The sequence below is a fragment of the Fukomys damarensis genome, unplaced genomic scaffold (assembly GCF_012274545.1).
Source record: "Fukomys damarensis isolate Sample0158 unplaced genomic scaffold, DMR_v1.0_HiC HiC_scaffold_17, whole genome shotgun sequence".
NCBI lineage: Eukaryota > Metazoa > Chordata > Mammalia > Rodentia > Bathyergidae > Fukomys > Fukomys damarensis.
In genome coordinates, this window is record NW_022900929.1 from 17,575,892 (window position 1) to 17,591,690 (window position 15,799).

The window sequence follows — 15,799 nt, forward strand, 5'->3', positions numbered from 1 at the left end:
GCAGGTGAGAGAAGAATGTGCTGAAACATAAAGAGCACACAGGCAGCTCAGGGGCACTGGGTGGACAGGGGTGGATGAGACCAGGCCCAGGAAGGGCCAGTTGTGGACCACCAGGCTCAGAGCCAGCTGCATGGTGGCCACGAGGACAGAGGAGGAGCCCAGGGCTAGGAAGCCAAGAGAAAGAGAGGTCTAGGGAGGTGCAAAGAGAAGCTCTGGGAAGGGAGGGGATGCAAGAGGACTTTCAGGCTCTGTTCCAACCTTTCCTACCCAGATTTTCTCATATTCAACTCTCAGGACAAAGCAGCATGGGAAGCCCTTGGCTCTACACTCCACTCCGGACCTCCAACCTCTAGGACCTCCAGCAGTTCCTAAGACGTGGCTCACCAGAATGAGGGCTTGGCAGGAACCCTGATCAGCACTGCATCAGCCAGAAGCAAAGGAGCGCCACCTGGACAAGTTTACCTTGCTGGGCAGGGCTGAGAGCTCTAGTGCTGGGACTCCTGGCCCCTGAGGTGGCCTTATGCAAGCTACACAGAGCTGGCACCCCCCACTTTTTTTTGGCAGTACTAGGAATTAAACCCAGGACTTTTGCAATGATCTACATTCCCATCCCCTTTATTTTGAGACAAAGTAAATCTCAACTAAGAGTTTAAGGCTGGGCTTAAAATTAAGATATTACTGCCTCAGTCCTCCAGAGTACTGGGATTATGGGCCTGTGCCACCATGCTTAGCTTGAGAAAGAGTTTTGCTCAGGACCAGAGCTTATCTGTGAGATGGGAATAACAGTTCTCAGGAGCCCCAGCTATCTTGTCTTGGAGCTCCGACTTACCACTGGAGGCTGGAGCTGAAACGAGAACTTGGAGCACTGTGCCTGTCCCAGAGATACCTGGAATATATCCTGAGAGCCGAGCAGGCTGAGGGTCCCCTTCTCATGGAGTTTACTTGTCTCCAAACAAACATGGCTGCAGCACAGCACCCAGGATGCTTACCTCATCCGGGGGTGTCTTCAGCTCCTCCGTGTAGTTTCTGATCACCTGTTCTGGCTCCAGCTTTGGAGCCACCCCTGGAAGAGAAGGGCAAGTAAGTGGAGTCCCAGGTGTACGAGTTGGGAAGAGCGATGCCAGGGAGGAAGGTGGACAGGCAGAGATCCAAGCTGCAGGACAAAATGTTAGCAGGGCTGAGACAGAAGGTTAGTGTGCAAAACAGGACATTCCAGCACTGCTAGGACACCTGTATAATGCTGGCCCAGCCGGAGGCCCTGGAGGTGGCAGCGGTTGAGGGTGGGGAGAAAGACAGCAGCGGCTGAACCTCTCCTAACCATGACCCAGGAATTTTTTTTTTTTTGGTATCGGGGATCGAACTTGGGGGTAACTCTTGATTGGCTCTGTGGAGGACCCCAGAAACGTTCAACAGCAGCTTTGAGGACAAACTGCCCCCCAGACCATTCTGGAGTTTGGTTTCTCCAAGCCTTACCACTCTTGCACGGTGATTTCAGTGAGAGAGATGAGTTCTGAGTCCACCTTTCCCAGGAGCCTAGTGCACATGGGTATGTTGTGCCCCCTGTAGACAATGTCACAGTGCTGCTGTCTCATGCACCATGGGCTCAGAACTAGGGGAAGCACCCTGACTGCACCCCTGCTGGGTCTCCAGCCACATGCATGAAGGTGCGGGGAGGCCATTCCTCCACAGACCCCAGCCCTGCCCAAGGACAAGAGCTCCTAAGCAAGAGGATGGCACAGCTGGGGGCCTCCAGGCGGAGGCAGCAGCAGTAGCAGCAGGATCACATGGCATTGCAATCAAGCCCAGGCAGGGGCAGAAGACAGGAGCAGGGGACAAATGCAGCCTGGAAGTGTCCCCAGGCAGGGCTCCTCATGCCATCTTGAGGGCATGGCACCCACCCCCACCCCCTGTCTCTAAGGCCAGAAGGGCTTCCTGGTTTGAAGCTAAACTCACAGACCTCAGTCTAAGGGCTCAACAAATGAACCCTCTCCAGACCAGAGATGACTGGTGACAGCTACCCAGGAAGTGGCTTGGTGTAGAAGGGCTGGCATCAGGGAACATTGGACTTGATTCTGGCTCTCACTCTGTGATCAAATCCTACCACTTCAAAGCCCCAGTTCCCTGAGCTAAGAGTAGAAGCCCAGTACCTAACAAAGTGTCACTAGTATAACTGCTAGCACCTGAGAAGGGAAGCAACCAACCAGCAGGGGACACCACACATGGCCACTCACACACCACTATTCCCAACCTCACATACTTCCCATGCTGCGCCCCCATATGCCACATCCACACCTACACCCCTTACAGACTTCCAGAACCCATACCCTGGTCACTGGTGAGGAAGCCAGGTCAAAATAATGACCACAGGCACAAGGTAGCCAGGAGTCAGCCAGAGGGAGCTTTTCCTTTCAGAAGTCCGGTGTCTACAGGCCAATCTGCAGGGGGCCCAGAGACACCCTTGCAAGGAGCAGGTCCTCAGATTAAGTATTGCTGGCATGGCACTGACCCCTCACCCAGGTGGGGCTATTCAGAACTGAAGGGAACTGCCATTAGCCAGCCTTCTTTGCTGGGCACGGTGTTGGATTTGATCCCCAGTACCACCCACCCACACACCCACACACAGGCTGGCCAGGTGTGACTGTTAACCCCATAAAAGGGACATCTGGGCCCAGGAAGGCCAGAGGATCTACTGGAACCCTGTTTCTTCCTGAACAGGATGGGTGCCAGGCTGTTGCCCTCTTGTCTGGCCCACACCCATCTCCACCAAGGCAGCTAAGAGCAGCCTGTGTGGAGCCCAGGGTTGGGGTCAGGAGCCCTAAAGCCACCCATCCCTGGATACCACTCCTGCTCTATGGGGTGGGGATCAGGATCAGATAGAACAGGCCATAATCAGAGCAGTTGTCACTGTGCTTTGCCTGTCCTTCCTAGTCCTCTCCAGCCAACCTAAGCCACAGGCACTGCTCACACCAGAGAGGTCACAAAACCAAGAGTGGCTTGAGCTTCGACAGCAACCCAGGCTGGCAGGGCCCCAGTCAGCCCTGCACACTACCATGACACCTCATAGACCACCAGAACAGCTCAGAACTTACTACCAGGCCAGTCTTACCACAAATGCCATTCCTTCCATGGCTCTGAATCCCTTTCTTCCTAGGACATATGACAGGCATGGCAATGGTTAACAGAGAACCTGCCAAGTGGCCCAGCTCTGGGACCCATGGCAGTGGCCCTTCCTGAGACACACACCAGCAGCACTGGAGGGACAGTCATCCCATCATCCCTAGCCAGGCTCCATATGCACCTTGATGTTTACGGGATCCTTGTGCCTGGAAAACAAGATTCCCAGAAGCTACCTCTGCTGCCAAGCGAGGGCAGGAAGAAAGGGCCACAGGGAGCCAGGCAGGGCTAGGGAGGTCAGGGAAGAGCAATTTGCACGGCAGAGTTGGAGGCAGTGAGACTCGGAAGAGGCTTAGCAGAGGCCAGAGAGCATGTGTGAACAGGAACTACCTTTCATGGACATTTTCCTTAGTTTCTTAACTGAGCTGTGACTTTTAGAAGCCAGGCGGGAGGCGGGAGGACTGGTGGACTGGGGTGCGCGGCTAAGACACACGGGGAGTCCAATGGCTGACATCAGCACACTCGTCATGCCTGCACAGGTGCAAGATCAGACATGCAGGGAGAAACATTAGAAGGAGCACTTGGCACGCAACATCCGCAAACCCTGCCGAGTCCAAGATGGCAGCAAGAATGGCTCCCAGGACCTATATATCTTCTGGAGAATCTGGAGGCTGCCAGGTCTGCGTTCCAGGCTGGTAACCAGGCCTTATCACCAGTGCCCAGCCTCAGGTCCCCAGGTATCTGCACAAGTACTTGCCTAGCCTATCCCTAGAGCATGCAGGGGGCAAGGCCCATTGCTATAGGAGAGCAGAGGACAAAATACTACCCCAGAAGATGCCTGAGCAGTTCTGGGTGTCCTCTCCCCTTATCAGGGGCAGGGATGGGGAGCAGATGCAACATAGTAGGGCATGGCCAAGCTGCAGAAACAGGGATGGGCCTCCCCAGCAGGGCTATATTCAAGGGCTCAGTCTCACCAGTGACCCCTGGCACCTCCAGGCCTTACCACACCCTCTTGGGTTGTAGTCATACTGCCTCCTGCAGGGTGCTGTCTGCTTTCTATAACCCACGTGACCGATCTAGGTGACACGGCTTCAGTGACATTGCTGAGGTGGGAACATCGCCCCTGGGGATTGCTCCAACACTGAGGGAACCCAGGGCCCTCAGCCGTGGCTTTCACTGGTGCCACCAGAGAGGGAGCTGCAGCAGGCCACTGTGCATCCACCAGGCCGGCCACTGTGGCCTCCACAAGATCAAAGGCTCTCAACCTGGCCAACATGCCCAGTTGGGGACAGAGGCAGAGGCTAGCCACTGGCAGCCTGGGCAGCATAGCTGAGTTGGGCAGGGGACATTGTGGCCAGAGACCAAAGTGCACAATGGAAGATCCAGGTTTGAGCCTGGGCTCTGAGGGGACTGCTGCTGGCTCACCGAAATGCCACCTGCTTCCCAAGATTGTTGGTGGGCTCAGATGTAACTAACTCCCTTGGGAACTAAATGTTAAGAGGGACAGAATGACAGCTGGCACAGGTGGCTGAAAGATGGGGCAGACCAGAAAGAGGAGCAATGTTTCTTAAGAGAAACCAGAGGCTTTATACCAGCCACGTCCTCTGATGGGTACATAACCCCCACAGAACACCACTTAGGTCCTAAGCGCCACCTCTGAGAAGGCCTTAGTGTCCCTGACCACCCTGTGGACCGGGCCACATGCCCTGCCCACTTCCAGCTCCTTCACCCTGCTTATTTATCTTCTCGGTACTTTCACAGCTGAAATCATCTATGCACCTTCTAGCTGACCATCTTTCCCTCAGCAGGCGTGATCTGGAGGAGGCACAGGTATGTGTCTGCTGAGGATGAAGACATCCCTAGGGCCACTATCACCAGCCAGTGTCATGTCACTTCTGCCTTGTCCAACACAGAACCTAGTCCCTTGAACTCCAGCCAGACACCAGTCTCAATGTAGTCACCTGGGACAAAGGAGTCTTGCTCCATGGCTCTAGTTTCCTGTGAGAGGCCTGAAAACCACCCCGTACCTGAGACATCAAGCAATGACTGCAATGGATTTGGGGCACTGAGCAGGCCAGTTCATCTCCCTCAGCAACAGGGGTTCAGGGATAAAGCACCCAAACAGCTCGGGCAGCAGCCATGGCTTTTCCTGAGCGCACTCACACCCCAGAGTGCAGCCCCCATTCGAAGACTCTCAACCCCCAAATACTAGTACCCCTGTTAGAAACTAAAAGCTAACCTTTCACTAGGGACCAGGGCGGAGAGCCAAGCTGGTCGGCCACTGCTCTGGTTTCCTGAGTTTCTGTCACTCCCCCCGGGCTGGTGGGCCCTGAGCGGTTTCCTGAGCAGCAGTGCAAGATCCAGGCCTGGCTGCAGATGCTGCTTCCTCCTTGGCAGGCAGGATGTGAGGAAGCTGGCCCTGTGCCACAAAGGCGAGGGCTGGGCAATGTGTACCAGGGGAGTGGCACCTGGAAGCACCATCACTGGGAGGCACAGCTCCTCCAGCCCACACGGTGCTGCCGAAACATGACCATCTGGTTGTACTCTAACCTAAGGAAACCCATCCCCAAATGCTTATCTCCCTGTGTCTGGGTGTGGTATATTCCTGAATCCAAAAACGTGGCTCAGGTGAGAGAGGACACTCTCAGCCTTTGCTTCATTCTCTGATGTCCTAGAAAATGGTCCCAATAAGCAAGTATCAATCCCAGAGCCTTGGATTAATTATCTGATCAACTTATTGATTTAGCAGTGCTGGGGATTGCACCTGGGGCCTTCAGAGACTGAGCTGTATCTACATTCCCAGCCCTTTTTATTTTCAATTTTTTTTTCTTTGGTACCAGGGTTCAAACTTGGAACCTTGTGCTTGCAAAACAGGCAGCAGAACCACTGAGCTAAATCCCCGGTCAATTTTGAGGTCTTATTAAGTCATTAAGTCACTCAGGCTTGGGCCAGGGATTTAGCTCAGTGGTTCCGGTGCCTGCCTTGAAAGCTCAAGGGCCTGACTTCAATCCCAGTACAAAAAAAGTCAACCAGGCTGGCCAAATTTGCCACTCTCCTGCCTTAGCAATCCAGAGAGTTACAGACATTACCATCATGTCCAGCTTGGAGCCTTGAATTTATGAGGGATTGGCACTGGTCTTCCCTATTTCCCAACTAGAATCAAGTTCCTGAACTTTTAGGGTATTTTCCCTGAATAAAACAGGTTAGAATACTTGCCTAGAGGCTGGAGATGTAGCTCAGTGGTAGAGCATTTGCCTACCATGTATAAGGCCACAGATTCCATCCTCAGCAATGCAAAGAAATAAAAAGTAAAAGAGCGGGCCTAGTGGCTCATGCCTATAATCCCAGCGCTCAGGAGGCTGAGGCAGGAGGATCACTGTGAGTTCAAGACCAGCCTGGGCTACATAGTGAGTTCTAGGTCAGTCTCAATTACATACTGAGACCCTGTCTCAAAATAAGACAAAACAAGTAAAAGAAAGAAAAATAAAAAGCTGCCCACCTCCAGGATTGCTGTGAGAGTTGAGGTAATAGTGACACTGAAATAAGCAGGGATGCAGCCTAGAGGGTCCCCAGCATCTTGGGAAGGAGGGGGTTGGTGCTACACGATGCTCAGGCATGTTTAAGAGCCTCTGGGAGAAGTGACCTGAATCTGTGTTACAGCCTTGAAGGGCACACCATCAGGTCCTGCCACCAAGAGGGCCATATGGCCGCCCAGCCTGTTTATGGATAACCTTTCTCCACCGGCACAGTCCTGCACTGCCATCTGATGACTCACCCACAGCACCAATGCAAGTGTCCGAAAGTGGACAGGAACTCTCTGAGAATATTTGCTGCTCTCTCCCCAGGGCATCAGCTACAGCATCAGGAGCGCATGCTGAGTGCTCTCCAGCTCCGCACCCTCCCCACCCCTGGCTTTCTCTACCTCACGTGCTGTTCCTCATCCAGCATCCCCCATCCCTCGACGGGCGAAGGGCCTCATCTCCTCCAGATGCCTTTCTGAGATGCACACCCACACTCCTGCTGTCCCTGGGACATTCCACTTGTCTACACCACAGCCATCACCACCCAAGGGTCCACCGGACTCGGGAGCACTGAAACATCATGGGAAGAGCCCAGATCCTGAACCAGAACATCTAGGGTTGAGTTCTCAGCTTTTGAAAATCTCAAGAGCTTCAGCTCCATCAAATGTAAAGTGGGAATAAAGTCTCCACCTCAGAGTTATTTAAGGATGAAACACCTGCGTGTGTGCAGGAGCCCCTGGTTACTCGTCTGCTGAATTACTGTCATGATGACCACACGACTGACAGTGGGACCCGGCAGGCCTTCCACCTCCCTTCTCATCACCTCTCCAGCACTAAGTCGGGAGCACCCCCCACCTCCAACTCGCCCAGGTGTGCAGCCAGGCTCCACACAGTCTCCTGCGCAGGCCTGTCATCTAACCACCCTGTGATGACAGAGACCTGCCAAAAACAAACTCAGTTACCGATTCCCCCCACATCGACTGCAAACAATGAAATCTACCTTCCTTTATATATACTTCGCGGCACCTGCAAGCTACTATGAATAATTTCAGTGGCGCCTCAACATTGGAAGAGGACTTCACAGAATAAGGTAATAAGCAATCTAGATGGGTCAAAGGTATTTACTCAGAGCCAGACATGATGTAAGTATTGCCACATGGCTCTAAGAACCCCAAGGATGTCCTGCCTACAGCATTTCAGGACAGAAAAGTGGCTCTAACTATAATCCCCCCCCACTTTTTTTGGTGGTCTTGGGGACTAAACCCAGGGCTTTTGCATTGAGGTACATTCCCAGCCCTTCCACCCCTCCTTCCTTCCTTTCGTTTTTATTTATTTAAATTTTGAAGATGGTTCTTGTTGAATTGCTAAGTTACACAAGTTAGGCTTGAACTTGTGACCGTTTCAGCCTCCTAGAATGCTGGCACTACAGGCATGTGCCACCACATTCGATTTCTAACTATAAATTTTTTTTTTTCTGACTGTAATTTCATTCAACAGAACAATGTAAAAGGGCCAGGACTGGTAGCATGCACTTGTAATCCCAGTTACTCAGAAGGCTGAAGCAGAAAGATCACAAGTTGTTCAAGTCCAACCTGAGTAATACAGTGAGACCTTGTATCAAGAACTAAAAAGGGCTGGGGTGTAGCTCAGTGGTACAGCACTTGCCTAGCATATGCAAGGCCCTGAGTTTCATCCCAATCTCACACACACAGACACAGACACACACACACAGAAAAAAATGTTTAAAAAGATGTGAAAGGCCCACACTAGGGTGCTGTCATCAGGCTCCGCTGTCCAGTGCTACACCATCACCAGAAAGAAGCACTGCCCTCCAGGAGGCCCTCGGGTTTGGCCAATGGTGGCGAGGCCCCACCCCACCACCTCTTCTGGTATCCAGCCCCATGGGACAGTCTGTTCAGGACACCTACCTGCAAGCGCTTGCTGGACCCTGCTGGGCTTGGGCACCTGCACAGGCACAGTGGCGGGGACGCTGCCAAGGCTGCTGGAGGGACCGCTGGGGAGAGAGGCACTTGGGGAGAGAAGAGAGCAGAGGTGAGTGTATAGTGGTGCTGTCTCCGAGGAGCAGGGCTGGGGCACAGGCTGAGCAGAAACAGGGAGCGGCTGAGGCTCTTTCCCGTGTCCACTTTCCTGTCACCTCTGGGTGAAGGAGCCCCCAGTTTTCAGGGGCACTTGAGACACCGAGGACAATCCTAAAGGAGGAGCTCACTAGCTTCATTAACACACGAGGCTCTCAGAATTCCTGTCAGAGAGGAAACTGGCAGAGGACACTTATTAACGAGCCATCCTGACCAAAGTCACCAGGGACAGGGCAGGGCAGTATCATGAACTCTCAAGTGATGCTCTCAGAAGGTCCTAACAGCATTTTTTGTGAGATTCCTGCCAAAACTGCACCATCTCATTCAAATCATGGGAAACAATCAGACAAACCCAAATTAATGACATTCAGCACAGCACCACTTCAGGGTGGTGAGGTTATGAAAGATGAAGAGTGGCTGGAAACTGGTACCAAGAGAACAGGAAGAATGACAAGTACTTGCAAAGTGGGATCCTGCAGAGGATCTAGGGACATGGGTGTTGGGGGTGGCAGATGTGGAAAAGCTGGAGAAAAACTGGAAAAAAAAAATCCTTGAGTTTAGTTTATATCATTGCACCAGTAGTAATTAACCTCCTTAGAGGACAGTGTGGCCAGGGTGCGCTTGGTGTAGAGCGCTGGCCTAGCCTGCACAAGGCCCGGGGCTCATCCCCAGTACTGCAGAAACCACGGCCATCACCACCACAAAAACCCCTAGAAGACACAGAGTGAGGGACACATGGAAACTCCTGTACTATTTTTGTAACTTTCCCATAAACCTAAGATTGGTACAAAGTAAGGAATTGTTCTTGATGTTTTAAGTAATGAGGGCTCTGGGGCCAGAGACATAGTTTGTGACAGTGCTTGCCCAGCACATGGAAGGTCCTAGGTTAAATCTTCAGTATCACAAAAATAAAATTTATTTTTTAAAATGAAGGCTTTGATTCCCACAGCAACTATGTTCAGTCAAGCTCCTCATTGAGAACCCTTGGCAGAGTACTGAGCTCCTCCTGCCAGCTGTTTCTCCTTCCAATTCCTGGGTCCTCTGCCTGAGATGATGAAATATGAAGGTTATGAAACCCTCCCACATGGTCACCACGCTGGGCTCCTCAGCACAGAGCCTTTGTTTCAAAGCCAGGCCTAGCCCAGAGCAGGCCTGCTGCTCAGCCAATGGGGACTGGCCCCACTCAGCAACCCTGACAGCTGCCAGCAAAGCAGCCACTGCCTCTGGGGCCGCTCCAGTTCTACGCCACTGTCAGTCACAGTCACAATCCTGTGCCCGGGTACTATAAGGAGCAGAATGGCCTTACCCGAACCAGGAACCCACATGCTCAGCCAGAGCTGAGGCCACCAGGGGCTCCTGTGGGTTCTGGAGTGGGACAGGTTCTCTGGTACTTGCCTGAGTGAAGAAAGGTTTTGTTGGAATTTCTTGGGAACATTCTTCCCAAACAAGATGGCCTGTGTGGCTGGGCTAGCAGATGAGCAGCTTCCTGCTCTCCTTAGCTATTCTTAGCACAAAGAGAAAGGCAGATACAGACCTACGCTCACCTGGTAACTCAAGAGGGCTGGGAGCTGGATACCTGGAATGAGGTCTTGGTTCCACTGAACTGTCATTAGGGGCAGGTCCCACTTCTTCCTGCACCTGTTCCAACTATTTTTTTTTTTTTAATACTGAGGATTGAACCAAGGTCACCACAGTGAACTATATCCCCACCCCTTTTTATTTTCATTTTTATTTTTTAGATAGTGTCTCATGAAGTTGCTAAATTGCCCAGGATAGGATTGAACTTGCCAGCCTCCCGCCTCAGCCTCCCAGAATGTTAGGATTACAGGAGTGCACCACCATATGTAGCTTAACTTTTTTTTTTTCATGCCCCTGGTAGCCTTTGTAAGTGACTCAGAGGTACCATAAGTGAAGCCACTTGTGACTCCAGCTCAGATCTCCCAGCAAACTCTGAGGGAGCAGCCTTCATCTAGGGGCCAGAAAACTGAAGCTTCTCTCTGTAACTCCATGAAATGAGCAAGGACATGGTGGGCTGGGGCAAGGGGGAAGCAAGCCCATGGTCCCGCCCAGAGATTGGGCCCCTGGTGGCTCTTCCCCACAGAACAACCAGGAAATGGAATCCTCCCTCCAAGGAAATGGGGAGGCCTGACTTGAGGTTCTGTCACCAAGGGATGGAGCACAAAGCAGCTCAAAGCGAGGCTTCCAGCAGGCTCCCAACTCCCAGGTGTCCACCCTCAACCAGGTCCACATTCTGTAGAAAACTGTCCAACTTCACTACTGCCCCATATCACTCTCAGTCTCTCCCCATCTGTGTCCCTGCTGTGGTGAGCCACAGCCAAGCCTTACAAAGATACAGCAGTTCCCAAGACGGAAACCCCAGAAGACAATCTCAGGGCTCTTTGATCCCCGCCACCATCCTCAAGAGGGCTCATGCTCACAGACTGCTCCCCAAGGTGGGGACACTTCTAAGTGACCTTCTCCAAGAGTGCCTCTAGTCCTTGTTCAAATCCCCAGCCCACCTCACCCACAGCCCCATTCCTGGTCTCTCTACTAGGCTTCCCTGGCTTTGCTGTGGAGACCACCTCCGAATGGAGCCAAGCACACGAGACATGGGAACTTTTTAGTCTCTGACACAGACAGGATCTGACAGTCATAGGCAGGGGGCAGACTGAGGAGGCTCTCCAGAGAGGAAGGAGATCCAAAATGTCTACCCCACCCAATTCCCCTAGGATGTGGGCCACAGCCAGCACCAACTCAAGACACTGATGACCCAGGCTGTGAGGTTCCAGGTCCCCCAAGTGCTGGCACCCAGGTAAGCTGTCAATCCCATCTTGAGCTTCAATTTGTCTACAGCATCAGAATAACTCCAGAAGGCCCCAGGGCAGTGGAGAGGTTCAATCTGAAGCTCCAGACTCCCCAGAACTGAGGGGCAGCAAAGGCAGGCTTTTAAATCCTGCAGTTATAGAAAAGGGAAACAATCACAAGAGAGGTAAACAGAACCTTCATAAGGATCAGAACTGATCCACTGGCCCACAGCAAGTTGCTGCCAGGCCTCTCCTAAACCCATGATTCTAACGATACAGCCAAGACAGCCATGGCCAGAGCTCCTGGCCAGCAGCATTAGGAAGTTCAGAGGCGAGGACAGCAGCGCAAGGCCAACACAGATGCAAGCAGGGCCATTTGGAGAACAGAGGCCACAGGCTGAAACACAGCCCTGAGTTTCAAAGCTGTTGGTCATGATCACCACCCAAGTCATGAAAATGCCATGCGAGGTTGTCAGACCTATTTCAGATAGGAGTGTGCATGACACACTTTGCGAAGTTTTCCACTCAATCTCAGAACAGAAGTTTTGGTGCTTAAAAGGATAAATTTCACCTACAAGGCAAACTTAAAGCCAGCAGCTCAGTTACAGATGACACAGCTTGTCATGTATTACTGCACATCCCCAGGGAACACAAGGAAATCATGCAGCCAGTTTCCCCACACTGAGCAAGAAGCGATTTGAAACCACATGCATTCCAAAACAAACAAACAAACAAACACCACGGGTTCCATCAAAGCCTGGGATGTCATCAGCTCACATAGCAGCTACAGTGGCCAGTGGCAGCAGAGGTGGTTCTGTCCACAGACCTGTCCTGCCTGGCCTATCTCTTCTCCATGAGATACTGTTGGTATTTACTTGGCTCTGAGAGGCTGGCTGCAGCCCTAGGGAGAACAAGGTACCAGAAGTTCTCAGTTCTTCCAGCGCCGCTAGGGTAAGAGGTCAGGTGGCAGTGATGATCCTCTGGCTCTCTTGCCTGGCAGAGGAGGGTGACTGAGGAGCATGGGCCAAGCTACAGTTTAGGCCTGGGAAACTCCTGTGTTTCAAAGCCTGGTTAGGGCTGTGCAAGTGAAAAGACACTCCTCCCAGCCCCAGGAAAGTGGGGGAAACAGTTAGGGATCCACACCCACCCCAGGAGGCAGGCTGCTTTGAGGCTGTGTCAACTAACACAGCCGGCTGGCCTGGTTCCCCCGGCTCCCAACGCAGGGCAAGCAGCAGCTTGCATGGCCACCAGCACCAAGCTGAAGTGTTGCCAGCCCAGTAGCCACCTTTCTGCCACTCACCTGGCCTGTGGCAGTCAGTGTCTGCCAGTCTCAGGTGAGAGGGGGAGAGCCTGACAAATTATTAGGGGGACACCAATGGCATCCTGGGTCAGAGGGAGCAAAGCCTCACTAAGTCACCTGATTTAACCCCAGAATCCTAGTTACAGCATTACTTAAAAGTTGCCCTCAGGGGCTGGGGATTTAGCTCAGCGTGCCCTGCAAGCACAAGGACCTGAGTTCAATCCCCGGTACCAAAAAAAAAAAAAAAAAAAAAAAAAAAAAAAAAAAAAAAAAAAAAAAAAAAAAAAAAAAAAAAAAAAAAAAAAAAAAAAAAAAAAAAAAAAAAAAAAAAAAAAAAAAAAAAAGTTGGCCTCAAAATAATTGATAAGACCACTGGGTGAGTAGGTGGGGATGTGTACATGCATAATTCCAGCATTCAGGAGGCTGAAGTAGAAATGATACAAATTCAAGGTCATTTTGAACTATATAGTGAAACCCTGTCTCAAAAACAAACAAAAAGGCTGCGTGTGTTGGCACACACCTGTGATCCCAACACTTGGGAGGCTGAGGCAGGAGGATTGTAACAAGTTCAAGCCTAGCCTAGGTTACATAGCGTGTTCAAGGCTGGTCTGAACTATAAGACTCTGTCTCAAAAAACAAAACAAAACAAATTGATCAAAGAAAAAATAATAATTAGTAAGAATTGAAGGCTAGGTGCGGTTCAGGACGAGCCTAGGCAATTTAATGAGACCCTTCTCAAAATAAAAATAAACAAGGGCTAGAGATGGCACACCCATGGTAGAGCACATGCCTGAGTTCATTTCCCAGTGCTGAGCTGGCAGACAGAACATGCTGGCTCCCTGACTCACACGACCAGGGGGTCTTGGAACCCTACTTACTCAGGTCTATGTAAAAGTCCACAGAGGACCCACTGACACCTCTGTGGGCTCCCAATTCCCAAAATATTTCTAATACATGCTCCTACTCTGGAGGAAGTTGCCCTGAAAAACTCTGACAGACCCAAGGTCTACTAGCTTACTACCTTCCATGTCTACCAGGTCCCTCCTCAGCCACTGTCCCAGGGCCTCTGCTTCCTCCTCATTCCCCCTCCACAACAGCTTCAAGGCCTCTCTGTGTGTTCCACATGGCTTACTCTTGGCGGTGGGTTTAATCCTACTTCCGCCATTTCCTAGCAGTTTGGCCAACCTCACAGGCTTGGATGTACCATTCCATAAACTGAAGGTGCCACCTACCTTCAGGCCTCTGTGAGGACCAATAAAATCACTCACGTAGCATGGCATGTAACACTGCCTATAACAGTGCTTTAACTCACAGCCTCCTCAGAAATTCTTCTGAAGAGGTCTAGATGCTCGAGAAGCCACCTACAAGGTCACTGTCACCTTGGGAAGCTTGAGCTCTCAAGGTGGCGAAGCATCATGGAGTGCTGGGTAACAAGGTGACATCAACGTGATGACTGGCCATCAGTCCAGATCACAAAATGCTCTCTTCCCTGGGGACCACGGAGCTACAAGATTACGAATTCTGTCATCACCAACCCAGGCCACTTGTCCTCAGAAAGCAGCCCCCACCCTCATCACTCCCAACTCTCGGAAGTTCTCGTAAGGATGAGGGGCCCTGCCAGCCTGCCCAGCCACACCGCTGGCAGGCCAAGGCCGGCACACTCTCTCACGTTAAAGCGCAACTTGGTCTGGGCCAGATCTAGGATTTCATTCTCCCTAACCAGGGGAAATGAGAGCACCACAGGACACTCTGGGGTAATCTACCAGCCTGGGGGTGAGATCACCCTTGACACCTTTTGCAGTTGGCACCCTGGCTCCCACCTTGCTTCTGAATTAAGACTGTGGTTCATAGAACCATCTTCAGTGCCTAGTCCACAGAAAGAAGCAATACACACATAATTCCCCAGAATGTACTAGTTTGGCACTTGCCATGCAGTACACAGCATAGGTAAAAGGACTATAAATTGGCTCCACAGAGCCCTATGTTCCTGAGTACAAGGTCTGATAGGTGGTGAGAGCAAAATGGTAGGTCAGAGAGTCCAGGACTGTGACACAACCAAATGAGACAAGGCAGCAGGCACAACCAAAGCAGTAGGTACAAATCTGCAGGTACCTGGGTGAGTCCTCCCAAGTAAAAGCAGAAGCCCAACCTGCTACCAGGGCTTGTGGGATGGACACAAAGACAAGCAACATAAGATACCTGGCTCCACTGGAAGTGGACGGTCCAGAGGGCAGGAGCTGTGGTCCCAGGTGGGACAAGCTGGAGCGAAAGAGGGGCTGGTTCCCTAGGGCAGGAGGGGCCCCACCCCAGGGGTTGGTGACGTTGAGCCTGGGTGCAGATCTGGACCCAGAAAGTGAAGGTTTGTTGTATGGGGCAAAGGCCTGGTGGGCCCCAAAGACGATGGCAGTCCTGTGGGAGGCCTGGGGGATGGGGTATGCAGGGAGGTTGGTCATGGAGTGGCGGTAGCGGCCTGACACAGGGCCAGTTCCGCTGCCATGGAGGCACTGTTGGCAAGAGCAGGCAACTCCCATATGGCCTGGTGGAGCAATGACGCTGGTCACTGGGTAAGGTGGCCCTACTTGGCGCCGCACGTTCCGGCAAAAGCTGGAAGTCTTGTTGGTTTGCGTGTGGGTGGCATAGTTGACAGTGTAGTTGTACCCCAGGGGAGCCAAGTCCACAAGCTGGATGCCCCTGACCATCTGCTGCTCCAGATAGTCACAGACACTGGCTTCATAGGCCGTCCAAGAACCGTCATCGCCCAGCCACTCCCAGGTGATACCCCGGCCTGGGGCTGAATGCTGTGGGAACAGGTGTCTGCGTACTGCCCGCATGGTACCTGTTTAAAAAGAGCAGCACATATAAATAAATTGAGCCAGGGATTTACCTTAGTGGTTCTGCTGTCTGCCACGCAAGTGCAAGGGCCTGAGTTCAATCTCGGTACCAAAAAAAAAAAAAAAAAAAAAA

General features: G+C 52.0%; 1 protein-coding gene across 4 annotated transcripts in view; it reads right to left on the reverse strand.

Annotated features, from left to right (window-relative positions):
* The window catches only part of Dtx2 (deltex E3 ubiquitin ligase 2), a 41,655-nt gene that overhangs the window by 4,089 nt on the left and 21,767 nt on the right, over positions 1-15,799 (reverse strand). For 3 of the 4 annotated variants that reach the window (XM_010618967.3, XM_010618968.3, XM_010618969.3), the window contains exons 3-6: positions 15,035-15,671; positions 8,564-8,664; positions 3,505-3,645; positions 990-1,063 (exon numbers count right to left, since the gene is read on the reverse strand). In XM_010618967.3, coding sequence (XP_010617269.1) covers positions 990-1,063; positions 3,505-3,645; positions 8,564-8,664; positions 15,035-15,671 — 953 coding nt within the window. The remainder of the gene's footprint in view (positions 1-989; positions 1,064-3,504; positions 3,646-8,563; positions 8,665-15,034; positions 15,672-15,799) is intronic. The other variant, XM_010618970.3, reaches the window with a different exon arrangement.